The 26,224-nt window shown below is 40.2% G+C and overlaps 1 protein-coding gene across 5 annotated transcripts in view; it reads left to right on the forward strand.

The window, feature by feature from the left end:
• The window catches only part of MTSS1 (MTSS I-BAR domain containing 1), a 235,721-nt gene that overhangs the window by 202,797 nt on the left and 6,700 nt on the right, over positions 1–26,224 (forward strand). For 2 of the 5 annotated variants that reach the window (XM_069081030.1, XM_069081032.1), the window contains 6 exons: positions 7,104–7,261; positions 13,443–13,550; positions 14,961–15,058; positions 18,577–18,787; positions 23,716–23,835; positions 24,790–24,984. In XM_069081030.1, the coding sequence (XP_068937131.1) occupies positions 7,104–7,261; positions 13,443–13,550; positions 14,961–15,058; positions 18,577–18,787; positions 23,716–23,835; positions 24,790–24,984 (890 nt within the window). The remainder of the gene's footprint in view (positions 1–7,103; positions 7,262–13,442; positions 13,551–14,960; positions 15,059–18,576; positions 18,788–23,715; positions 23,836–24,789; positions 24,985–26,224) is intronic. The other 3 variants (XM_069081033.1, XM_069081031.1, XM_069081034.1) reach the window with 3 other exon arrangements.

Below are 26,224 nucleotides of genomic sequence, written 5' to 3' on the forward strand. Positions count from 1 at the left end.
CCATGGTTCCTCTTCCGTGGGTCCAGCTCTTCCCAACCATCACCTGGATTCACAGGCAGGCATCTCTCTCTCCTTGTCCAGCTCCCACTCCATACTGAAGCTCACAGTGTCCAGTCCACCTCAAGTCCTTCGCAGTTTCTGTTGCTGGGAAGACAAAGCTTAACAGAGCCAAAACAACATTCACACACATTGCTGGCACCATCATCAATTCATTCTCTGCCTGTGAAATCAACACAGACCCACAAACAAGGTCCGAGAAATCAACACACATCATCAGTAAAGTCCCAGGACCTCTGAAACTCTCCTCCAGGACTTTGTAAACAGACAAGAAAATCCTCTTTCAGGACTTCCAGTAAGGTCCCAGGACTTCTGTACAATGTATTACAAATACAAATCAACACAGACAGAACAGAAAAACAGAGAGCCAGCCACCACAAGGACTCTCCTCAGTTTTGCTAAGTCCCAGCTTGTTCTCCTCCTTATACATATGGTGGTTTTCCTTCCTGTCCCATTCTTCCTCCCACCTTCAAATCACAAGGGGCTCAAATAAGGAGCTAAATACTTAAGTAGCTGAAACAAGATGCTAAGTATTTCTTTGCTTGCCATTACATGGCGGCATGTAATCCAGTATATAACCTGTAGTATCTTGTTGGTATGTAATTTTTTGCATGTTTTCTCCCCCATTAGGTTGTGAGTTCTTTGAAAGCAAGGACTGTCTTTTGCCCATTTGCATATCCCTAGCTCTTAGCACAGTGCCTAGCTTGTAGCAAGCACTTAGTGATAATTTAAAAAATTTCTTATGCTGTCTCCTTCTTCCTTTGTAGTCCTGAAGGAAGAGGACTGTTGTATAGGTTCTGCGGTTCCCCTTAACCATATTCCTCATCTGTCATGAACCTTTTCCTACAAAGGTACTGTAGGTGAATAATATATATGAAGCATCAGATATCTTTTAATTCAGACTATTCAGTGAATGTTATTCATTTCCATTTATGTGCGAGGCCAGTGAGATGACAGTGACTAAGTTCTCAAGTAGCTTAAATTCTAGTTTGGGGAAAAAAGACCCATATGCAAGTAACTTTGATACAGGTAGAGATGAGAAGGAGTTGGAGGGAAATAAATGCAGAATGGGCAAATGTCTAAGAAACATGCAATGAGAAACATGAACTCTATAAATGCCACCTATCATTGCAGCAGTAGTGGGAATTAATTACCTGTCTTCCATTCAAAGTGCAGATCCAGCCTTAGCTGATAACGAGGTTTGGGTCTTGCCGAGTTGAGAGTGCTCACGCCACCCCCCGGGAAATCACAACTTGTCTTCTCTCCAGAGTCATTCCTGGAGCTAGGTTCTGACCCTGTCTTTCTCCTGATCCTCCAGCTCTTCTGCTGTCTCACCTTTTGCCTTTAGAATGAAAATCAAAGGCCTCTGTTATTTGAAAGGCCTTTACAAATCTGCCTCCAGCCCACTTTTCCAGGCTTTATTCCCCTGAACCCAATTTATAGTCCAGCCAAACTGGGCTGCTTCAGTATTCCTCCTCCTGGCCCATTCCCTTTATACAAGTTCTCCTCCCCACCCTTCCCACCCTCTTCCATTCTGAGAATGCAGACCTTGCTCACCTTCACCTCTTAGAGTCTCTGTCCTCCCCCAATACTCAAAACTTTCTGATTCTCCCAGGTACTATTGCCACCCCTCCTTCCTCCAAACTGCCTTCTATGCATTTTATGTTCTCTTCTATCCATTAATCAGCCTGTATTTCTTAAATGTCTATGATGTGACAGGCAGTATTCTAGGAGCTGGAGATAGAAAAACAAATAAAAAAAACTGTATATGTGTATTTACTGATAGAATGTGAACTTGGCTTTGCATCACCATAGTTCGGCAAAGTCACTGACAGATATTCTTCACTTGGCATTTAATAATTTCTTGTTGATTAATTTAGATCTAGAAGGGATTATCCTACACTTTAGGATGAATTCTAAAGAGATGAAGAGTCCCATAGGTAACAGCAGAAGCCAGGATTGGAATCCAGGGCTTTTGTTTCCAAATTCAGCCCTCTTTCCACTCCCTCAAGGAAGTGGAATTCAGCAGTCTAGAATTAGGATTTTGGCTATCAGAATTCACTTCGGGGATTCATTTGTTGGAAAGGTGAGGATGCTCTTTCTGCCAGAATTCCCCACAGCATTCATGAGGGAAGGGAGTTCCAGGAGGGAAGATGTGTGTGTCAGCAGGACAAACCAAGGAATGACCTAAATACACAGTCGTTTGCTTTTGGGAGTCCAAGCCAAATTTGGTTGTTTCCTAAGTCAGCAGCAGTGGTTCCAAATAATAGAGATGGGTGTCTGATTGTTTGAAGAGAATTATTGGCAATATCACATCCAACCAGACAGCATCTTTTATCTGGCTAATTCTCTGTAACGTTTTAGAACTTGGATAAGAGTTTGAACCCCTACATTGTTGGCCCTAGGGATGAAGTGGGGAAAGTTCCCTTAATGAAAAATATGCTGTTTGACATATTAAAAGATCAAAAAAATTAGATGAGGATGGTTCAGGTTGCTTCTTAGTCTATTTTGCTTCTTCATAATAACAAATGAATGAATTAAAAAAAAATTCTTGTATTCACATTCCCAGAATCTTCTTGCCTATTTATTATAACCCTAAAATTTGCCACTTTCTAGGTGCAGATTTGTTGTTTCTTTCTTTTTTTTTTTTGCTTTTTGGAGGAGGGAAGGAAGGACAATTGGGGTTAAGTGACTTGCCCAAGGTCACACAGTTACTAAGTGTGTCAAGTATCTAAGGCTGGATTTGAACTCAGGTCCTCTTGACTCCAGGGCCAGTGCTCTGTTCACTGTGCCACTTACCTTCCCCCAGAATAGCTATTGATAATTTAAAATGTTATACCACCTCCAGAAGGCAGCCTTGGTCTTGTTACTCTGGATTTATGTTCTCTGTATGTTGAAAGCCTTTTGCCTCAGAGTGAAATCTGACTCTATGTTTTATTACATCCTACAGTAAAATCAGCAAACTGGACCAGGCATGCCTACCAAACTTCAGATTTCTCAGATAACTCCTTTGGTGGCCCTTGACCAGCTAACATCTTACTATTAGGGTTGATGGGCAAAGTAACATAGTCTTTTCATACTTAAGGTTATTAACTTCTGGCAATTTGTTCCCCAGAATTCACTGCCACTGCAGAAATGCAGAGAAGCTTTTGCAAACTGCTCTTGGAAAATACACCATCTTTCATGAATAGTCTAATTAGAAATTTAAACAAATAGGCACCCATGGAGTTTTTCTATGTCTATCTCTAAGGGGAAGATGGTGAGCCTTTTCATTGAGGAGTTACTCATCTGGTCCTCCATCTGAATTCCATCAATACTGTTCTTGCCTCCTCCTGGCTTTCCTCAAGTCCCAGCTGAAATCCCACTTTCTACAGGAAGCCTTTCCCAATCCTTTATTAATTCTAGTGCCTTCCCTCTGGTGATTATTTCCCATTTCTCCTTTATAGAGCTTGTGTGCATTCATGCATGCGTGTGTGTATGTATTTTTTGCTTGTCTCCCCCGTGAGATTGTAAATCCTTCCTTTGAGTCCCTTTGTAGCCTCACTGCTTGCTTATTGGTTGTTAACTATTTTTTTTTGCTCGTAACAGTATTTTATTTTTTCCTATTATATGTAAAGATAATTTTCAACTATCAACATTTTTGTAAGATTTTGAGTTCCAAATTCTTCTCCCTCCTTCCCTCTTCCCCAAGACAGCAATCTGATATAGGTTATACACATGCAATCATCTTAAATATTTCCAATGTTAGTCATGTTGTGAAAGAAGAATCAGAACAAAAGGGAAGAACCATGAGAAAGAAAAAAAAAACAAAAAACAAAGATGCTTAGTTCTGCATTCAGATTCCATAGTTTTTTCTCTGGATGTGGGTGGCATTTTCCATCACAAATCTTTTGGAATTGTCTTGGATCATTGTATTGCTGAGAAGAGCTAAGTCAGTCATAGTTTATCCTTGCACAATGTTGTTATTACTGTGTACAGTGTTTTCCTGGTTCTGCTCACTTCACTCAGCATCAGTTCATGTAAGTCTTTCCAGGTATTTCTGAAATCCTCATGCTCATCATTTCTTATATAACAGTAGTATTACATTACATTCATATAGCACAACTTGTTCAACTATTCCCCAATTGATTGCTATCCCCACAAGTTCTAATTCTTCGTTGCTCTCCAGAATGGTTGGATCAATTCATAACTCCATCAACAATGCTTTAGTGTTGTTTCCCCATATCTTCTCCAACATTTATCATTTTCCTTTTCTGTCATATTAGCCAGTTTGATAGGTGTGAGGTGGTACCTCAGATTTATCTTAATTTGCATGTCTCTAATCAATAGTAATTTAGAGCATTTTTTTTCTTATGCCTATAGATAGCTTTAATTAATTCATCTGAAAACTGCCTATTCGTATCCTTTGACTGTTTTTGATTGTTAAATATTGACCTGACTTGGCAACCAAAATACTCAAACATCTCAGGGTTCATTCATTCATTCATTGATTAAATAATATATTAAGTTCCTACTCTGTGTCAGGCACTATGCATACAAAGACAAAACCAAAACAGTCTTTGCCTACAAAGAATGTACATTATAGTAGGGAGAAAGAATACACAAATGAATAGATGCAAATCATAAGCAGTTTGGAGTCAAAGGCCAAAGACTTCCTTCTCAAGACTTGTATCTCAAACCATCTAAACAGTTCCTTACTTTTTTCCTTTCTCTTCCAAGCATACACTCAGCCTGGAGTTCTCTAATTAATTCAGTCTTATGATTTGTAAGGGCATGATTGCATACAGGATTGGAGGGGATTTTGTAGTACTATCACAGATCAAGATTTCACAATTAATTCTATATTAAATTATGTTTCTAAAAATGAACATATGTGCTGTTAGACTAATGGCTGTTAGAAACTGGAAACTTAGCCCCAATCGGGTATTGTTTCTGTCACTATATTTGATTGCTCATAGTTGTGGATCTGGAAGGGACTCAGGTTAGCTTAGACGAGGTCTTTCCCTACAGGTAGGTCTGAACCAGAGCTCAGTAGATACAAGATTCCCTGGTGTACATTTCAAAGTGTGCCTAGAAAAGATCCCATATTGTCCTCACATCTGTGTTTGATTGTTTTGCTGTGTAAGCTCTCCCAGCCTAGTCTAAATTCTCCCTGGGGGCAGTATGACACATAGTAGGTAGAAAGCTGTTTTCACAGTCAAGCAGAGCTGGGCTCCAGGAATGCCTCTTAGACATACTAGCTATGCATCTCTGGGCAAGCCACCTATCTTTAGTGCCCTTTGAGGCTGTACATTCCTAGGAAAGTGTCAGTCTGCATTTGTAAAGGAAATTCCTCACAGGGCATTCCCCATCGCAATGAAATTATAGATCCAGTCCAAGTAATTAAAAAAAAAACCACCATAAATTAATCTTCTTTCTCTCTATTCTTGAGTATTTTGTTCAGGTCTGTGCATCTTATAGGAAGGGCACCAGTGAACTAAAGGGTGCAAAGGAGAAGAGCCAGGATGGTGAAGGAAATATGTTATGGGAATTCTTGTTCGCGTAGGAATTGAACCAGATAGATAGTCTTTGAGATCTCTTCCAACGCGGTGATTTTGTAATTTGGAAGGGGTAATTTTATAAAAACCACTCTCCAAATCATAAACCCTTCCTGTACTTGAAGGAACTTGCTCCTCAGCCTTGTGTAAATTAAATATTTTGTAGGGAATCTACTTTGCTGGATCAATGGCATAGATCCTTTCTGACCTTACCACAACTACAAAATCACACAGTTAGAAAAGGACTTCAAATGTCATCTTTTGTGTCATCCATACTGAGTCAAGAATTTCCCCCTTCCTCCCAACATCTCAAGGTGGTCATCTGTCCTTCACTTAAAGACTAATAATGATGGGGAACTCACTATCTTTTTTGAAAGATCCTATCCCACTTTGATACAGCCAATTATTAGGATTTTTTCCCTTTTAATCAAGCATAAATCAACCTCTAAATTTACAGCTTCCACCTGTTTTCTGTACTTTTTTTTTCTGTACTGTTTTTCTGTTCTTTCTGTACTATCAAGGAAAGTTGAACTCTGCCTCCCTGTGGACTAGTGATCACCCATCTGCTGGTTTTACTTCAGTTCTTTAGGGCCAAATACAATAAACGAGCCCTATTTCACATGAGTTTCTCCACGTAAAGGAGAACTCCAAAATATTCAGACTGGTCATTCCTGAACTTCCTCTGGCATCTTCTCTGGCCCTCTCCAGTCATTGTGAATAGTTTCTTGTGGTCAAGACGGTCATTTGGGTGAATTGCTGTTTTTGTGTGTCCCTTGTCCTCAGGCCTCCCCAAGGAGACAAAAGGAAAGGCAAAGTGTCCCCACTGTTTTATCCTTTCATTCCCCAATCTTTGTAAAAGGAATAAAAATTTGCAGGTGGTTTACACGGCTAAGAGTTTAGTGAACATAACGTTAAGCTTTGGAGAGATCTTAAAAGTTTCTTCCCTGTGAAGCATTGAGTGTGGGCCTCTTTGTTATTTGGTCTGCTTTATAGAAAACTCATTCCATTCATCTCCAGAGGGGCATTAAACCAGCCAGCAGTTGACAATGAACTCCCAAGCTGAGATAGCTAAAATTCCCTTTTTGTTCCCTGAGATATTTACTGCTGGTACAAGACAGAATCCTTTGGGTGAGATTGGTGTGGTAGAGCTAGCTTGTCTCTGCTTTTGGAGATGTCAACAAAGGCCCTCCTTGTTCATCGAGCTCAGTCCCTCTGGCCATCAGCATCCTGGAGAGAGCTCATCTGCCAGGTTTCTAGGTCATGGAGATGACTTGGCAGAGGATTCTGTTGTAAGGGGAGCTGCAAGAAGGGCCCAGTGAGTTTCATCTTCCTAAACCTACTTACATGCTTACCTTCAGATACAGGAAATTAGAAGTCTCTCATCCCACACAATGATCTAATGGGGCTAACCTTGATTTAAACAAGAATCCGGGGGTGGAGGGCTGGGAGTGAGAAGCTGCTGTATGAAATTCAGCAAATCCTATTTGTGGCTTTCCTTTCTGTGTGCAGGAAGAGGAGATATCCAGCCCCAGTTGGACAGTGCGCTGCAAGATGTCAATGATAAATACCTTCTGCTGGAAGAAACTGAAAAACAGGCAGTCAGAAAGGCCCTGATTGAGGAGCGTGGCCGATTCTGTGCCTTCATCTCCATGCTACGGCCAGTGATTGTGAGTTGGGTTAAAGTCCTGGGATGTTTAAACTACCAGTGGGTTGAAGATCTTCCTTTATAAGGAGGGCTTAGTTAGTTAAAATAAAAAAAAAAATTTGGTGGCTTTGATGTCATCATTGTAGGGAGTTGCCAGTGTGGAAATTCCCTCTACCAATGCAGATCAGCAACTGTTCTGCTGCTTGGTGTTTTATAGCTAATTATAATAGTAATAACAACAACAATAAATAAATAATAAAAATGTATAATGCATTAAAAGGTTTGCAGAGCACTTTACATATATCATTTGATTTGTTCCTTACAATAATCTTGTACATCTAGCAATGGTGTGTCACACTCAAATAGAAATGAGCGGCCCTAAACTTAACATAAGGATCCCTGCAGGTCATATATTAACTTAGAAAACTATACACATATACACATTTCTTTTTTTGGAGGGCAGTTGGGGTTAAGTGACTTGCCCAAGGTCACACGGCTAGTTTGTGTGTGTGTGTGTGTGTGTGTGTGTGTGTGTGAAGTGTCTGAAGTCAGATTTGAACTCAGGTCCTCCTGATTCCAGGGCCGGTGCTCTATTCACTGTGCCACCTAGCCACCCCCATTTACACATTTCTTGTTTTAGATAATAACAATGATAATATTTATATAGCATCTACGAGGTGCCAGGCATTGTGCTAAGAATTTTTTTTTTAATAATTATTATCTCATTTGTGCCTTACAACACCCCCAGGAGGTAGGTGCAATTATTAGCCCATACTAGTAAGGAAACTGAGGCCAACAGGGGTTAAGTAATTTGCCCAGGAAGTTCTGAGTTCAAATCCAGCCTCAGACACCTACTAGTTGTGTGCTGGGTAAATAGGGGTTAAGTGACTTGTCCAGGGTCACATAGCCAGTAAGTATTTGAGGCCAGATTTGAATTCAGGTCTTCCTGATCCCAAGCCCAGCACTTTCTCCACTGTACCACCTAAGAACACATTAAAATCAGAGAGGAATTAGATTTTAATTGGCCTCAGGCAGCACTCATGAGTATTGTGGGCCCCTTGTACCTGTGGACCCAGCGTTTGACACCTCTAAGAGAGTAGTTGAACTTTAAGAAGAACAAGTGTCAGTCAGCAAGTATTTTGTTAGCATTCACTATGCGCTAAACCCTGGGGGTGCAAAGTTCCTGTTGCTAAGAACCTCACCTTCTGATGGAGGAAGCAATGTGTGAATGCCCAGGTATGGTGCAAGCTGTACAGAGGATATGTGAGAGTAATCTGTGGGAGAAAGTCATTGGCAGGTTGTGGGGGGGGGGACCCTGGAAAGACCTGCAGAAGGGAGGATGTGAGCCGAAGCTTGAAGGAAGCTGGGAGGTGGAGAAGTCCAGGCCTAGGGGGATAGCCGGGGCAGTGGTCCAGGGTTGGGAGATGCAGTCTGGGGTTGGGGGACGCTGCTGGAGCTAGGTCACAGAGGACAGTAAAATGTTAGAGCACTAGAAATGGAAAGATAGGAAGGGGCTAGGTCATGAAGAAAGTAGATGCCCAAAAGAGGGCTTCATATTTGATTGGAGATGGAATAGGAGATCACATCGTCAGCATGGGTCAGAATGGGGGTATGGGAGATACTTCTCAAAAGGCAAACAGTATCTCCCAGGCCCTCTTGCTTCCTCTCTCAGAAAAATGTCAGTTAATCATGGTCTGCAAGGCACCTGGTAATTCAGGTAAAGTTAATTAAATTTTCCCCCCCAGGTCTCTCTTCCCCTTTTTATCTTTCTGCCATACTACAACCCCTGTGCCATTTATTAAATGAGTTAGGAGGAGATATATGACCAATAGTGCAGTATTTCTAGGATATTAGCACAGTGCTTGGCACATAGGCCCTTAATAAGTGTTTATGTATTGATTAATTGATTAATTGGGAATCCCAGAATCTCAGCGTTAGAAAGAGATCTCAGAGGTCAACCAGGTAATGTGCCCCAATATAATACAGCAAATCAGAATTAGAAGTGCTCAAATTTTAACCTGGTTATAATCATTACATTCTCAGATTATTGGGTGTTTTTCTTTTTTTTTTTTCCCATTGATACTTTGTACAGTAGATGTTTTCATGTGTGAAGCCATGGTACTCACACTTGGAATTTTTAATAATTAGATGATATTCGATGTTAGGTTTGTGAGGAAAGCACTTGTGTAAAGTTTACAAAGCAATAGAAATGGAGTTTCTACTAACAGTATTACTTAAATATGTGTGTTAATTTTATTTTTCCCTCTTGTAAATATTACTCTGTGTTTTTTTTTCCAAATTATTCTCCCCCCACTCACCTCCATGATTATTTCTAGTCAAGGATAGAATAATGATGAAATAATAATAATAATGATAAGTTAGCATTTATATAGCACTTTAGGGTTTACAAAAGCGCTTTACATGTTAACTCATTTGAATCTTATTTTGATCTTATTTGATAATATTGCTATATTATTTCATATTTTACATATTATTTACATTACATATTATTATAAATTATTTCCCATTTTACAAATATTTCATATTTTGGTGACATTTACATAGTACTTTGTGTACATTTTCTCCTTTGAGTCTCATAAAAATTCTACAGCTATTCTTGTCCTCATTTTACAAATGAAGAACAAGAGACTTAAGGGCAGCCAGGTAGCACAGCGAGTAAGAGCACTGGCCCCAGAGTCAGGATGACCAGGAATCTAATCTGGGCTCAGACACTTAGCACCTACCCAGAAACACCTGGCTGTGTAACCTTGAGCAAGTTACTTAACCCCAATTGCTTTTTAAAAAGAGAGAGAGAGAGACTTACCTTTGGTCACACAAATATCAGAGGCAGGATTTGGGCCCAGATTTGCCTGACTCCCAAATCTAGTATCCTACTTACTAGTCACCAAATGGGAGGTCATAAACAATTTTATGTCCCCTTTAAAATATTGTCCTATTTCTCCGTAGAAAAATTGCCTCAATTTATGGGACCTTCCACAAAAGGAAATGAAAGAGGATTTAGAAATATCAGAAAATGTAGATGACTGTCAGATCTTTACCTGTCCTATTTGTTTTAAGGAACAAGGAAGAATCTGTTTGGAAGCAATTAACAGGCATGCGGATGAATGTCTCAGTAGGACACTGACAGACTATGACACCAAAATGGTGACTGTCCCACAGTCACAGTCTTTTTGTTCCTAAGCAAATCTGGATTTAAAAACCCATAAAACTACAGAAAGCCCTTTAGTAGATTGTGTGCCTTCAGTAAGTATAAATGTGCTTTCTAAAGGAAAAAGTATGGAGACATTAAACGCAGAAGGCACCCTAAAGATTCTTCTGTGGGGACTTCATAAAATTGTCATTGAGTCTGCACGTTTTCCCATGTGAAGAATTATTCCTCCTCTTGTGTATTCCATCTCCTTTGACCACTTATTAATTGGAATCTGGGTGCTGACTTCACATATTTGTATTGATTTTTTCATATTTTTATCATTTATGTTCATAGTATTTATCCAAATTTTTTTAGTTTATACTTTGTTAATTTGGTTGTGCGGTTTTAAAAAAAATTACATATTTAAAGATAGTAATCTTGATCCATAAGAAGTAGCTAAGGTGGTACAGTGGATGGAGTGTTGGACCTGTGATCAGGAAGACTTGAGTTCATATTCAGATACTTTTTTTTTTGCTTTTTTGGAAGGCATTTGGGGTTAAGTGACTTGCCCAAGGTCACATAGCTAGTTTGTCTGTTAAGTGTCTGAGGCCAAATTTGAACTCAGGTCCTCCTGACTCCAGGGCTGGTGCTCCATTCGCTGAACCACCTAGCCGCCCCTCTGCCCCTTTTGGGTTTTTTTTTTTTAGAGGGGGGAAGGCAGGGCAGTTAAGTGATTTGTCCAAGGGTCACACAGCTAATAAGTGTTAAGTGTCTGGAGGCTGGATTTGAACTCTGGTCCTTCTGACTCCAGGGCTGGTGCTCTATTCACTGCACCACCTAGCTGCCCCCCAGATTCATATACTTTCTAGTCAGGTAACCCTTGGCTACCCACTTAATCTCTGTCTTCCTCATCTATATAATGGAGATAACAATAGCTCCTTGCTCCTGAGATCAGATGAGATAATATTTGTAAAGTACTTTATAAATTTAAAAGTTCTATATAAATGCTAGCTATTTCTTTTCAAAAATCGTTTATTACTATTATACAAGCAACTAGGTATTACACTGGCCTGGAATCAGGAAGACTCCTTTTTCTGAATTCAAATCTAGCCTCAGATACTTACTAGCTGTGTGGCCCTGGGTGAATCTCTTCACCTTGTTTGTTTCAGTTTCCTCATCTGTAAAATGAGCTGGAGAAGGAAATGAATGGCAAACCACTCCAGTATCTTTTCTAAGAAAACCCTCGATGGGTGCACAAAATGTTGGACACGATTGGAAATGGCCGAACAAATAATAATAATTTGACCTGTATCAGTACTTAGCATTTTTAGGCGGATTAAATGTTAGAACTCCAAAAAAGTTTTCACAGCAAATGCAAAATAACACTAATGCCACTTTTGGATCATTCATGATGATCAAATTTGTTAGCACATAGTCAAAATAATATTCTTCTCTTCTGCCTCCTTTTTAAAATCTTTTTTTTTTTTTGCATACTGGTTGGAAAATCTTTTTTTTTTTTTTTGCATACTGGTTGGCTCATTTCCTATTCCTAAGTTTATCTGTTCTCCCCCCACCCCCTGCCTTAATTTAGCTAATATTTTATCAATTATGCTAGCATTTTCCAAGAACACACAAAAAATTACCCTGGTCATTTTGTCTGTATTGTTTCAGTTTACAGTTTTTTCCTCCTTTCGTTTCTTTCTTTTGATTTGTTACTTTTTTCCCTTTTGTTTAGGTAGAGACTTAATTTATTAAGCAGTAAATTTTTTGCAAGTACTTCTTTAGCAATGTCTTATACATTTAAAATGGATTACATTTATCTATTTTGCCATTAAAACATATTTTATCATTTAATTCTGGATTCCATCCTCAACTCAAGCATGTTATGCAAGACAGTGTTATTTAATTTGCAGGTGTTTGGGTAGTTTTCAAGTCTGGGGAGGTGTGTGTGTGTGTGTGTGTGTGTGTGTGTTCTGTTCTTATTTTATTGAGCTCTAAACTGAGAATATGCTATTTTTAGTGCTTACTATAAAGAAATTTTTGGGTCCCAGGGTATAATCAACTTGGAAGCACTTGAAAAGAAAGTATATGTGTTCTGTCCTGTCATTGAGTTTCCTTAATTTTAAATTCTACTCTAATTTTAGCATCAGTGTCTTTATTAACTTCTTGATCTGTCATTCCAATAGCCAAGTACAAAGATCTTAATTGACCTTAATTGTATAGTCTTGCATTTCTCCAAATTTTTTCTTTTTCATGTTTTGTTGTTGTACTGTTTAGAACAGAAACTCCTTAAAGACAGGTGCTGTGTCATTTTTGTCTTTATATCTAGCACCTATCACACACTGCTTGGCACTTATTTTAAAAATGCACGATTAATTAATAAGCTATTAATTGATTTTTAAATTTTAATTTCCTTTTATCATTATAGACTAACCGAAAGGAATTTCTAAGCTAAAAGGGCCTTAGAGACCATCAAACCCTGCCCCTCTCCGTTTTAGAGATCAATAATCTGATGCCCAGAGTAGTAAAGATTACTTGCCCCCAAGTTGCCATCCTTGTTACTTTCTGGACCAAAGTGACCTTCCCTGGCTACCACTCCCCTATATGTGCCATATCCCTTATTAAAATAGAAGAGCCTTGAGAGTGAGGACTGTCTTTACTCTTGTATTTATATCCCTAGCACTTCCCATAGAGCTTAACACATGGCAAGCACTTAACAAATATTCATTCGTTCCCAAAGCTAGACAGTGGCAGAGCTGAGCCTTCAGTGGCGATCTCCTAACACCCAGTCCCTTGCTGTTTCCACTATAATACTTTAATTTCTGTAATACTTTTTTTTTGCTATGATTTTGTTTTGTTTCATATCACTAGCCTGATATATGGATATCTTCCAGCTATTTCCCTTAAGAAAATGGTCTTACTGTAACTTAGCAATGAAATATCATACCCGTTTGCCTTAATCAGAAAGAAATTGTGTATAAATGGGCTGCGTCCCGTCTTAACTCCAAGACAGTAGTATCAAGCGTGTGGCTTTTTAATTACCTTTCTTCAGGAAGAAGAAATCTCCATGTTAGGGGAAATAACTCATCTACAGACGATATCTGAAGACCTTAAGAGCCTCACCATGGATCCCCACAAATTACCATCGTCGAGTGAACAGGTGAGCATTCAGGGAATAGAAGGCTCATGGGTCAGGCCACACTTGCTCCTTAATACTGTTCTTTTTGGTTTTTGGTTTTTTGCAAGACAGTTGGGGTTAAATGACTTGCCCAGGGTCACACAGCTAGTTTCTAGTGTCTGAGGTCAGATTTGAACTCAGGTCCTCCTGACTCTGGAGCTAGTGCTTTTTCTATTATGCCACCTAGCTGCCCCATTGCTGTTCTTATTTTTAGTATTTTTACTTTGGATAGATTGATAGTTCCTAGGCAGCCATTCTTCTCTAAAGAATGTATATCCTCTTTTCTCTGATGGAACCGAAGGATGGAAAAATTTTGGGGGCTGCCTTGAGTCCCCTCTTGGAAACTTGTATTCATTGTCTTAAGTGCAGTGAACTGGTACTTAAATATAGAAATAGGTAGTAAGCGACAGGACTGGGTAGAACCCGGGATTCTTAATGCCTCAAGAGGAGTTTCCACAACACTGTTTCTACGGCAGCGTCACAAAAGATTTAATATGGACTCTGTGCTTCCCATCACACTCTGGCCCCTTTGTTCATGAGCCAAAATTCTATTGTCATTGTATTGAAGATACAACTCAAAATAGATGGTTGTAGGTATTTTATTTCCATTCTGTTTAATTGTATTCTCTACACTACAGATGATGCTGGTTGTCGGATGCTTTCACATTTTTTATGCCATTTCTATGTCTCAGACAACTGTTGGGCACATTTGTGAATTTCCCTATTTAAAGCTTTTGGGGAAAAAAAGCATTTTTAAGAGTTAGGGAAGAGATGATATTAACCAAAGGCCCTTATTTTATGTTTCATTTGTCTTTTTTTTGTTAAAGAAATGTTTAAAACAGAATCAGAACATGCACGTGAAATCTGTGTAGCTTTCCATTTTCTTCAGTGCTGAAATGAATGTTTTGACTGCATGTCAAGTTTGAGATTTTCTTTCTTTTGTGAGAGGAAGCATATGTGAGCCATTTAATTTGAATTGTTACTTTGCCATAGCAAATCTTGGAACAGAGTTAAGACACATGGAAATTCTCTTAAGGCATCCTCAAATGATTCGGGGGCAAGAGGTGACAGTGATTTTTCTCTACCTTTTGAACCCCTTGAGTTTTTAACCTCCATCAATGCACATGTACATCTTTGTATTACTTGGGTTTTCTCCCATTAATTTTAAATTTTTTTTCCTCAGCGAGAGATGATGGCAGTAACTGCTTTTGTAATGCATTAAAAAAGAAAGGAAAAAAATCTCATAAAAAATCTTTTTTTTTCCCAGGTGAAAACCTGTTTTTGATGGTTTTAGTTTTTTGGACAGATTCTGTGTTCAATTGGCAGTGAAAAATTCTCTTCTTCAGTGCACCTAGCTTACTAAATGGACTTTTTTTGGGTTTGTTTTGTTAGGTAATCCTAGACTTGAAAGGTTCTGATTACAGTTGGTCATATCAGACTCCTCCATCTTCTCCCAGTACAACAATGTCTAGAAAATCAAGTGTTTGCAGGTAAGTGACCTTGGGAAAATTTATTTCTAAGAAAGATTGACTTTGGTTTTCCAAGTGCAAATAAGGGACCAATGTAGAACTGATTCTTGGTATCACTGAATAAATTTGAACTAGTACCATAAAGACTTCTGTAAAGATTTTCTGTGATCAGTCTTCTTATCACTGATTTATTGTCAATCCAAGAAAAGACTCCATTAACCCTTAATTAGCTGGCAGTAGATTCTTAGATTTGCCTTGTAAAAGTTTTTTGTAGCAAATTATTACTTTTGTGTTACTTATAAATGGGTTACTTTTAGAAGAAGAGTTAGTTATTGGTTGATTTTACTATAACTTGGCATGTAGGAAAAGTGAAAAAAAAAAAACGTAATCCTTTATCCCCCTTACTTATTTAGCTCAGATAATCATAGTGTAAATAGAGATCTGCTTTGTGTTGGCTGCATTTGCTGGAATAGCTGTTGTCTTCAAGAATATTTTCTTCAAGCAGAATGGTTTATTAGCATGCCATCCCCCTGCTTAATTTTTCTACCTTCCTTGTGAGGAAGACTGCATCATTGGATGTCACTTTGTTCTGGCTTTTAAAAAATCTCACTGTACACTTGTACTTCTGGTGTCTGCTCTCTGCTCTAAGTCAAGTGAACTTATAGCCCCTGTGAGTGGTTACAAGAGCTAGGTGTCTGCCAGTCCAGTATGTGGTTGGATATTCCCATATTCACATACAGGTGTTGTTTTATTTTTTATTTTGTTTTTTGGGGGAAGGCAAGGCAATTGGTGACTTGCCCAAGGTCACACAGCTAGTAAGTGTCACGTGTCTGAAGTCGAATTTGAACTCAGGTCCTCTTGACTCCAGGGCCAGTGCTGTATTCACTGAGTCACCTTGCTGCCCCTTGGGATTTTGTTTTTGTTTTTCCCCTCAAAAACCAGTCACACAGAATAAGAAAGTCATAGTGTGAGGAAGCATAGATTTAGAGCTTTATCTGTTTATTTTACAGAAGAGGAAATTGGATTCTTGCCCAAGGTGGCACAACCTGACAACCCAGATCCTCTGACTCCAAATTCAGTTCTCTTTCCACTATATCGAAGTGAAGTTTGCATGAGTTGAGTGGGACCACCAAATTACATGTTAACACCCACAGATGCAAAGAGCCAATATCCTGAGATAATAAAGGAGGCAGCTTTTATTTTATGGTAACATAAGTAGCACAATGGTGGTCTTGTCCAGTAGACAAGTAAGTGGCAGGATTCTCCATGGTCATTGAGTTGTTTTTTGTCTTTTGGGTGGTTGTTTTTTTGACAAGTCATAAACGTTTATCAATAAAGGGGGGTGCAAACCAAGAACAGTAAGTTTTTAAGTGAATACTTGGATTTTTTCTCCCAGAATGCTTGATAGGAATAGAAAATCATGCTGCAAATCCTGAATCAGCTGTGTCCTGGGGAGAGATAACTGGGAGTGCTTTATTTTCATTGTCTAAATGCCGTCTTTTGACTGATTGGAAGGAAATGTAGAATCATGCTAATGACCTCCTCCAGGGGCAGTTAGCTTTGCCATCCACCAATGTCCATTTCCACTACTATGTTAGCACCCACTATTGCAAGAGTAACAGCATCCTGGCATTTCTGAGCTATTTAAATTAATTGTCAAAGAATTCATAATGCAAATTCTGTTTGAAGAGAAGAGGGAAAGACCAAAGACCTCAGAGTTTCTCTTTTCTTAAAGGCTTTCTTCCTTTCACAGCTGGCATTCTTTTGGCAACAGTGTCCTTTTGAAATTTTGGACTGTGTTGAGATTTATTTTTCCCTAGACTGAAGTTTTCCTCCTAGCCTATCAGATGTTCTCTACATGTGTCCCAGTGAAAGACTGGATCCCGCTAACTGATTGTTGCAGCAGAGAGAAAGGACACTCTGTAAATTTGTGTATCTGGGGCTTCTGTGTCTATTCCTAAAGCTCATTGTGTGAGGGAGCCCCTGTTGACTGTTAGGAAACAAAATCTATCTGGATTTCACAAACCTTGCATTTTGTGCTACGAAGCTGGGCTCCACAAATGTTTTCACAAGGGTTTATTTCTCTATTTTCTTCTGCCTAAGAGAAAGCATTTTATAATAGTGCTTTATACTTTTGGGGTTATCCTGTTTGGGGGTTGAAAGTTTTATTTAGGATACAGACTACTAGACATGTCCTTCTTGGCTTTTTTTGTAATCCAGTCTGGGACTGATACTACTTTATCCAAAATGAATCAAAAACATTTCCCCTCCCCCCCATGGGAATGGATAGGGTCTAGGGACTGGGTCTCTAATTTTAGTAATATAGGGAACTACATGAAAGGACCCTCTACCAGTACAAGTCAGCACCTTCCCCCCCCCCCCCCAATTTGTGGTTTTAGAGAGCCCCTTAGAGCAAAGTAAATTAAGCTCATACAGACAGTATATGTCAGAGATGAGACTTGAACCCAGGTCTCCTGGGGTCCAAGACCAACTCTATCCACTATGCTTATCTTTGAGAAATTGCTGGAAAGGTTACTTGTCATGGCTTTCATAGCCAAAAGCATCCTTAAGGGTTCGTTACTGTTGAAGTCAGAAGCTCCAAGTTCAACAAATAGCTTCGAGATCAGACATGTAGACACAAGCCCAGTTAATTTGAGGACAGTTTTTCCTTGCTGTGGATATGAACCACATGGATGTATAGGGAAGCCTGCATTTTACGACACAGGTAGTTACCACTCCTCTGCTACCTTGCAGCAAGCATAGGCCAGGTTGTTGTTAGTGTGACTTTTGTGGAGTCTGTCCCCACACCAGGGCTTCTGCAGTTAAACGGGCACAGTAATTTTCTGCCCCAATGACTGCTAGACCTGATACTTCAGCGGTTTTCTGTCACCTTAATGAGACTGCAGTGAAGTGTTCTTTTTCATGACCTAGGAATACCTTTGTCTGATGAGAGAACTAAAGAGTTGTTTTCTCCTGCCTCCTCACACATAAATATCGTTTGTCCTTCCTAACAGGATAAGCTAGCAAGGATGGGGAACCTGGGGTCTTGAGGTTACATGTGGCCTTCTAGGCCCTTGGGTGTGGCCTTTTGCCTGAGTCCAAGGTTTACAGAACAAATCCTTTTATTGAGAGGATTTGTTCTGTGAAGTTTGGATTCAGTCAAAGGGCCACACTTGAGGCCTGGAGGGCCACCTGCAACCTTGAGACCATAGGTTCCCTACCCTTGGCTAGGGTTTAGAGACTGGACCTGTGATTTCACTGATATAGGGAACTCTGGGGTGAGTAAATTCTTTCCACTGGTGCAGTGTGGGCACCTTCTCTTTGACTTGTAACCATAGAGGCCCAGTGTATGTCAGAGACAACACTTAAATGAAGTTCTTCCAGGCTCCTAGACTAGCCCTCTGCCCACAATGCCAGGACTTATCTCTTATCTTTCTCCTAACAGGATAACTGTTTATAGTTGTTTTTGGAATTGCTTTGGCAGCTTTCCTCCCTTCCCCAAGTTCTTACCTATCTTTCTCCCCTTCTCTCCCTCACAGCAGCCTGAACAGCGTTAATAGCAGTGACTCCCGGTCGAGTGGCTCACACTCTCATTCCCCAAGTTCACATTATCGCTACCGAAGCTCCAATCTGCCCCAGCAGGCTCCCATGAGGCTGTCGAGTGTGTCCTCCCATGACTCGGGATTCATATCCCAGGATGCCTTCCAGTCCAAATCTCCATCCCCAATGCCACCAGAAACTCCCAACCAGGTAAGGTTGTCCAGGCCTCCCACAGGGGTGGGGCAGAGATCTGTACATGAATCCTGACCTGATCATTCCTGGGACCCAAAGTTGTATCTTGTCTCATCCCATAGTAGAAATATTTTCTCATTTAGGAAACTTCTTCCTTGTCTTCAAGTTGAAAGAAATGTTTCGATCCCTAAAAGAGTTTTAAAAAAGAAATAGAATTTACACCCTCCTTTCCTGGGGGTAACGGAGTAGATTTTTCCAACTGATGGCAGGAGCCATCCATTGTAGGCAGCTAAAACTGAACCAGTCTTTGGCAGGCTCATAGACTTGGGTACTCCTTTAGGTGATGATTGAATTATGCACACCATTCATTCCCAAGTTCAGTGTGAACCGCTTAGAGGGTGTATCTCTTCATGAGGTTTCTTCCTTCTCCACTCCACCTGATATGCCTTTTGTGGACCTTTGCCCATTCCAGGAATCCTTGAAGTAGGCACAGTACTCTCATAAGCTCAGAGGAACACGAAATTCTTGCCTTCTGTGATGTTAACTCTTCAGTGGGTCATCAGCACTTGATTCTGAGAGAAGGGAAGGAATCAACACTCTTGCTTGCACAGCAGTTCAATTAGGGGGCATTGTGCCCATCCAAACACATTTGTTTCTATTGAAGCCAGCATGGATAGGGTGACTGTATTGGTAGTGGTCTCCAGGGCACGACTGGCACATTCACTGCTACTCTTAACATCGCCCTTTTCTCTCCCGGAGCATCAGTAAATTTCTCCTTGCTCAGCACTTAGAGCAGCATGTGGTAAAATAGTAGAACTCTGGTTCACAACATTCTCTGTTCCATATGATGTCATCGACTCAGACACAGGCTACCTTCTAAGTCTGTCATCCAGGACCCAAGGATTTAACTTGGCTTTTGTGAGTTTTCTTATTCAGGAACTCACTTCCTAGTCTCCTTGGTACGTAGAGTTCCGTATGTCCTGGGGGGAGATGAGAGGTGCTTTCCATAGAATCGAGGGCCTCACCAATCATTTAATCATTCTTTCCCTTCTTTAACATCTCCCCAAAACAGTCCTCCCGACTTTGTTTAAAAATTTCCAGTGATAGAGAACTTACCACTTATAAGGCATCCTGTTACATTCTCTAATAGTGAGAAAAGCTTCTTCCTTATACCGAACTGAAATTCTCCCTCTCTATGATTTCTATCCATTGCTACTAGTTCTCCCCTCGAGTAAGTCCTTCTTTAAGACACGTTGAGTTACAAGTGAAGAGTACAGGAACTGGAAAGAGCTTTAGACCCTTTAATGCACACTCCACCCCCAATTTTTTTTTTTTTTTGGCCTGAACCTAAATGCTCAGTTGTCCATATGACAGCATTTTTCTCCAGTTACTCTTGGTGATGGTACTAACTCTTTCCATTCTGGGAGGACTTCAAGGCAAGAATTGGTGCAGAGTCCACATCTCTGGAGTTTTATCTTCCTTTTCCTCCTGGGAGGAGCCTGTCATTGCTGGTGTTCTTTGGGCTTTTATTCCTCAAGCGTCCTGCTTTCTCCCTCCTCTCTGTGCAACAAGAAGCAACATGCATGTCACGCAGGCAGAAAATCTGCTGCTGGGCTAGAACGATGAAGGAGTTCTTACATTTTCCAAGAGGCTGCTCCGCTGTGCGGTCTAATTTGGTGTTTGTTTTTAATCAGTCGACATAATTGTGTTTATAGCATTGTGTAGTAGAGCTTGAGCAAAATAAATGCGCAAACACCCACACTTACCTTGCCATGGATGGTTGGCCTTGAGTGTTACCTTTAAGGACTAACAAATTGAAACAGAATGTCATGGCTTCTAATATCATTGTTTTAGGATTCAGTAGAGAGATCCCTTTTGGGAAGAATCAAACTTAAAGCTAAGGATCTCAGATAAATACTGTTAGTGACACTAAGTTAGTTTTCAAGTCAGTATGAACTTATTGAGGATCATGAATTTATTTTAAAAAAGAATTGGTTAATATGTGCCTAGCACTGAAGATGAAAAGAAAGGTAGGGCACATTTTAACGGGGGGATGGCTGGGAAGGGGAGACTAAGTGTAAATAACAGCATTCACACAAAGTAGATAGAGAATAAATGAAAGTAATCTCAGAGGGGAAGGGCACAGGAAAGGGAAGTCACAACAGCTAATGAGTGGCAGAGTTGGAACTTAACTACCCGTCTTTTTCTGATTGCACATGTAATAATGTGCTTCCCCAACTGCATCTCACATACCACCCAATTCTCAGCATCAAGTTTCTCTATAAGGTCTCCTTGGCAGTTTGATCCATGTGGTTCCCTAAGTACACTGCCCTTCTTTTTTTAAGCCCTCATGCCTTACCACCTTTTACCTCCTGTCCTCCATTTCAGTGGTTGGCAGTTCTTTGGCCCTGATGCCATTTCCTGCCTTATAAACAGATTTCAACAGTGACAGATAGGACCTTCTAAGTCATTTACTAAGTATCATAGGCCATTGGTATTTTCCACTGAAATATATGCAGATTATTGGTGTAAAAAATATCTAGAGAGTTGCCACATTTCCCTCCTTCATATGGCCTTGTCTAAATTGGATATTTCTTTTACAATACTATTCTCCCCACCCTTTGTCCTCTTCCTCTACATTTTCACCCTCCCACCCAACAAAGACCTGAGCCTAAGAATGGAGCACATATTCTCTGATAACAATATAACTATGTAAAGTTAACACTTGTCAAAAACAAGTCAGGGCTGTTTTTTTTTTAAAGAAATACTAGAAATGACAGATAAAAATATCTCATACTTACCTAGAGTTTTTGAATTGCTTGCAAGTTATTTGTCCAGCAAAATTTATCTGAAGCAGAGGGACAGAAACCAATAATAAATGCATTAAGATTTACAGACTTTGTTCTCAACAGCCTTGCAAAGTAGGTAGTTGTCACTCTCGTTCCCATTTTATAGAGGAGGTCACGGAGTTTGTATGTGATGGAATAGCAGGTCTCCTGATTCTCTCAGGAAGGTGACTTGTATTAGATCATTTTTCTTCCCTTAAAAAGTGTCAAGGCAGACACAAGACTGAACCCACCAGCCATTCACGTGGGATCTTTCGGCAAGGAAAGCCACAGAGCTTCGTGGAACTTCTTATATATTTTAGCTTCCACTGAAGTTAAACATATGGTAGAAAACAACAAAAACTTTTAACCTCTGAGGGAGCCTGCCCATCTCCTAAGATTGTAAGAATAGGTAGAAACAGCAATTTGATCTCCTTCATATGTCACTCACTAGGGTTTTGGTTAGTAGGATAATAGAAACAATCCTCTGGACTGAGATGACATTTCCTCATTTTATCAAATTAGCGAGGGCCTGGGGAATGCAGAAAAGAAAAGAAAATAGACTTTAAAAAATAGTACCTGTGACAGCCACAACCAGTTTATCTTCATGAGGTCAGAAATAGATGGCAGAGACTAAAAGCTGCTGATCAAACCGTACTTGACTCCTTTAGACAAGGATGAAGGGGAGTTAGTGTAGGAGCCTATGTTGGTAGAAATCAGACTAGTAGACAGTATAGATTTAATGGAAAGAATATGATTTCCTGAGTGGCAGGAAGATTTAAACAAAGCAGGTCAGATTCCCTTTCTTAAAAGTCTGTCTTCTCTCCAAGTGATTCATCTTTCCTACCAGTGGTCCATGTAATGGGGTTACCATCGGTAACCATAGCATTACCACTGTAGAATTGGAGAGCTCAGAAATCATATGCCTTGAGGGTTCTTAACCTTCCCCCCACCCCCATCCCCAACCTTTTGATAGCCTGTTGAGTCTTGTGTTGCCCTCTCAGAATGTTTTTTTTTTTTTGCTTTTTGGAGGGCAATTGGGGTTAAATGACTTGCCCAAGGTCACATGGCTAGTTTTTGTGTTGTGTCTGGGGTCAAATTTGAACTCAGGTACTCCTGACTCCAGGGCCAGTGCTCTATTCACTGTACCACCTAGTCGGCCCCAGAATGTTTTTAAATGCATAAAATAAAATACATAGGATTGCCAAGGACACCAATTATATTCAAATAACAGTTATCAAAATATTTTTTAAAAAAATAAACCAGTTCATGCACCATAGGTTAAAAACCCTTATCTAGTCCAAGCCCTTTCTTTTACATAAGAAACTGAAGTGCAGAGAGATTAAGGTCACATAGCTAATAAGTCGGGATATGAACTGAGTTCCGCTGGATCCAGATTCACTATCCTTTCTATTATACATATGACAACCTTCAGAGGCATACCCAGTGCACATGAATTGGGGAGATGAGTGGCCACCTTAGAGAAATATTCTCCCTTAGTGCAAATAGAGTTCCAAGAGGCAGTGTGTGCATGCCTGCTGTCATGAGGGACCATTCATTAGTTAGTACCCCTTAAAATGTACTAGGAAATGAAAACTAAGGAGAGCTAGTGATAAGCTAGTTTTAGCTGAGCTAAACATTTAGAGATAGCCAACTATTGGCCAGGTTCTTAGAGGTAAAGAATGCCGCTGGGGGTATAAGACAGCAGATGCTCAGGTCCCAGGGCCTTTATCACCTTGGAGAAGGGCCTATAGGGATGCTACCTTTTTAGTTAGATCTAACATGATGACTGAAGTCCTGTCTAGGAAGGGCTGGTAGGACCAGACTTGCTATTTCTTGCTTGCCTCTTAAAAGGGACTGAACATTATAGATAGCTTAAAAGCCATGTACAGTGATGCAAAGAAAAAAATATCCCTAATCCTCTGCTTTTCTTATCCTTCCTCTTTTCCTGTGTGTACTTTTGTGTCTGTCTGTCTGTCTTGTCTGTCTCTGTGCGTGCTTTTTTTTTTTAATCCTTTTTTTGGTGGCTTGTGGCCTTTTCCTGTGTGTGTTTTGGGTCTGTATTTTGGATTCTTGTGTTTTCTTTCCTGCTGTGTTGCCGTGGCGCTGACAATGCTACAGAATTCATCCAGCTCGGCCTCTTCAGAAGCTTCAGAAACCTGCCAATCAGTGAGCGAATGCAGCTCCCCCACCTCAGTCAGCTCAGGCTCCACCATGGGGGCTTGGGCTTCCACAGAGAAGGTGAAAAATATTGGTATCAGAGAACTAACCAGCCCTCCCTGCCTCACCCCCATTCCCTGCCTCAGACAGCTAGCTCCCTGGCAACATCCAGGTGAACCCTGAAAATAAACAAAGATGTTAAACCGAGGTCTATTAGAAACAAAGAATGCTTCTATTTTTTACAGAACATGTGTACCTCTATAAGTTTACTCTCAGAAACTCAGATTTTCATAGAAACCTGGTAGTGAAGTCATTTTGGATAAAAGAAGATTAAAATTTGGAGGAAGAAGGGAGGTGGGGAGAGGATTGGAATTAAGAGGTGTGTGTGAGGGCTTGAAATCAGAAATCAGAAATTCAGTGACTTTTTCTCCCATCATCTCCTACCCCACCTACACCCCAGGTGTTCATCCTTATCACAGCCTTGTCTGAACATGTCATTTCAAACATGTTAGGCTGTATGTTTTTTTGTGCTATTTAATTTTCTGTTAAACTTTTTATTTTCAGTCTCAGATTTGCTGTGAAAAACGCATCTTTGGAAAATTAGTTGGATTGAACAGACCTATTTAATGCCATTTAAAATGATCAAAATTGCATATGACACGAGCTAATCCGTGTTCCCATGAAATTTTATTTTATTGACTAATGGACATACTGAGATAGATTATCATAAAGATTGAGAGAAATTTTCTACCATTCAGTTTTTAAATCATTCCAAGATGTAGTTGAAGTCTATCTAAAGTAAATACATATTTGGGGATCAGATAGCATTGGTCTGTTTTCTCCCCTGCTTCCTTTCTGCCTCATTCATCGATTGTCCAAGGGCAGCAAATCTCCATGTTTTTTTTTTCACTATCCAGGTTCCCGTCCCCCCTTGCATAGAATACATCAATGCCATCTTGTATTTCCACATTCATCTTGTTTTATTAATTTTTCCCTCTTTTGTTTGTTTTTTTTGTTTGTTTGTTTTGTTTCCAGTTGTCTAACGGGTTTTATCACTATAGTTTACCAAGTGAGTCCCATGTAGCATCAGTGGGCGCAGGTCTTTATCCTCATTGCCTGCCTGCCTCCCGTCTGTGCCCTCGGGCGACCTCTGCCCTCCTTCCAGACTACGTTCATTATTACACCATTGGGCCGGGCATGTTACCGTCATCTAAGATCCCTAGCTGGAAGGTTTGTGTCTCACTCTCTTTTCCCTCTCCCTCCCCTTCGTTCTCTCATTGCTGTGATTGCCCTTCTTCTGACCTGTGGCAGTCACTCTCACATTCTGTTTGGTTCACCAAAACATCTTGCTGGGTAATATATCCTCCCTATTAGGGTTTGTGGGTTTGGGTGCTGGGGGCGGGGGGGAAAGCTTAGTAGCTCAGAGATAGAAACCCCAATGTGGAGCTGAGGCTCAGGGGCCCTTACTTAGTTGACTATTTGGATTTCCCTGCTTTATGATTAATTACAAGGTGTGGAATTCCAGTGAGCTCAGAGTAAAAGCAATCGACAGGTAGAGAGGCTTAATAGTTCTCTAATGAGTTTGGGAGGTCCCAGAGAATTCACTGTGTCATTCCCCCTTCCCGCAGATAGCTCAGAGATACCACTCTGCTTACAACATCTTTGTGAGGAGAAGTAATAATCTGTGGTTTAGAAAATGGCAAAGGCTATCTTTAGGGTACTAAGACTTCATCCTGGACAGGAAGCATCTATGCTCTTTAAAGGTACTGGCAGGATTCTGTCTCTAAGGCCTGACTTGCTCACTTTCCCAGCCCTTTCTCATCTAAGAACTTAGACCCCTCAGTGCCCCTCTCCTGAATACTGATGATGAGACAGGGACAGTGGTTTGGTGCATTTGTAAAAAAGACAAAACAAAACTATTCTGATGGCTAGCTTACTAATAAAACAATCAACCTGGATTCTAATTCGAAATGGAGACTTCAGAAGAGAAGTCCTGATTATAGCCCTATCTTGACAAGTACAGGCTTTGAATGCAGAAAACCTGCCTGTGTGACTGTGTGTCTGATGAAGATACATTGTGCACACCTGGTTCTTAAGTGGCCAATGTACAGATGTTTTAAAGCTGTTATCAGAGAGATTTCACTAATGTTGCTCCAAGATGTATAACTGGCCAAAAGTCCTGAATTAGTAAAGTGTTAAAACCTTGAGAAAATTACTAAGAAGGGTCCGCTGAGCTATCGGATCTGAAACACTGGGTTTTAACATGTTCTAAGGAATTAGGTGGAGGCCTTTGAGGGATGGACAACTGATGATGGAGGAGTAGCAGCAGCAGTAGTAGTAGTAGTAGCAGTAGCAGTAGTAGTAGTAGTAGCAGTAGTAGCAGTAGCAGTAGTAGTAGTAGTAGTAGCAGTAGTAGTAGTAGCAGTAGTAGTAGTAGTAGTAGTAGTAGTAGTAGTAGTAGTAGTAGTAG

This window comes from Petaurus breviceps, unplaced genomic scaffold, assembly GCF_028583685.1.
Source record: "Petaurus breviceps papuanus isolate PSGF00001 unplaced genomic scaffold, PetGlider_PUasm1.0 98, whole genome shotgun sequence".
In the NCBI taxonomy this organism is placed as follows: Eukaryota; Metazoa; Chordata; class Mammalia; order Diprotodontia; family Petauridae; genus Petaurus; species Petaurus breviceps.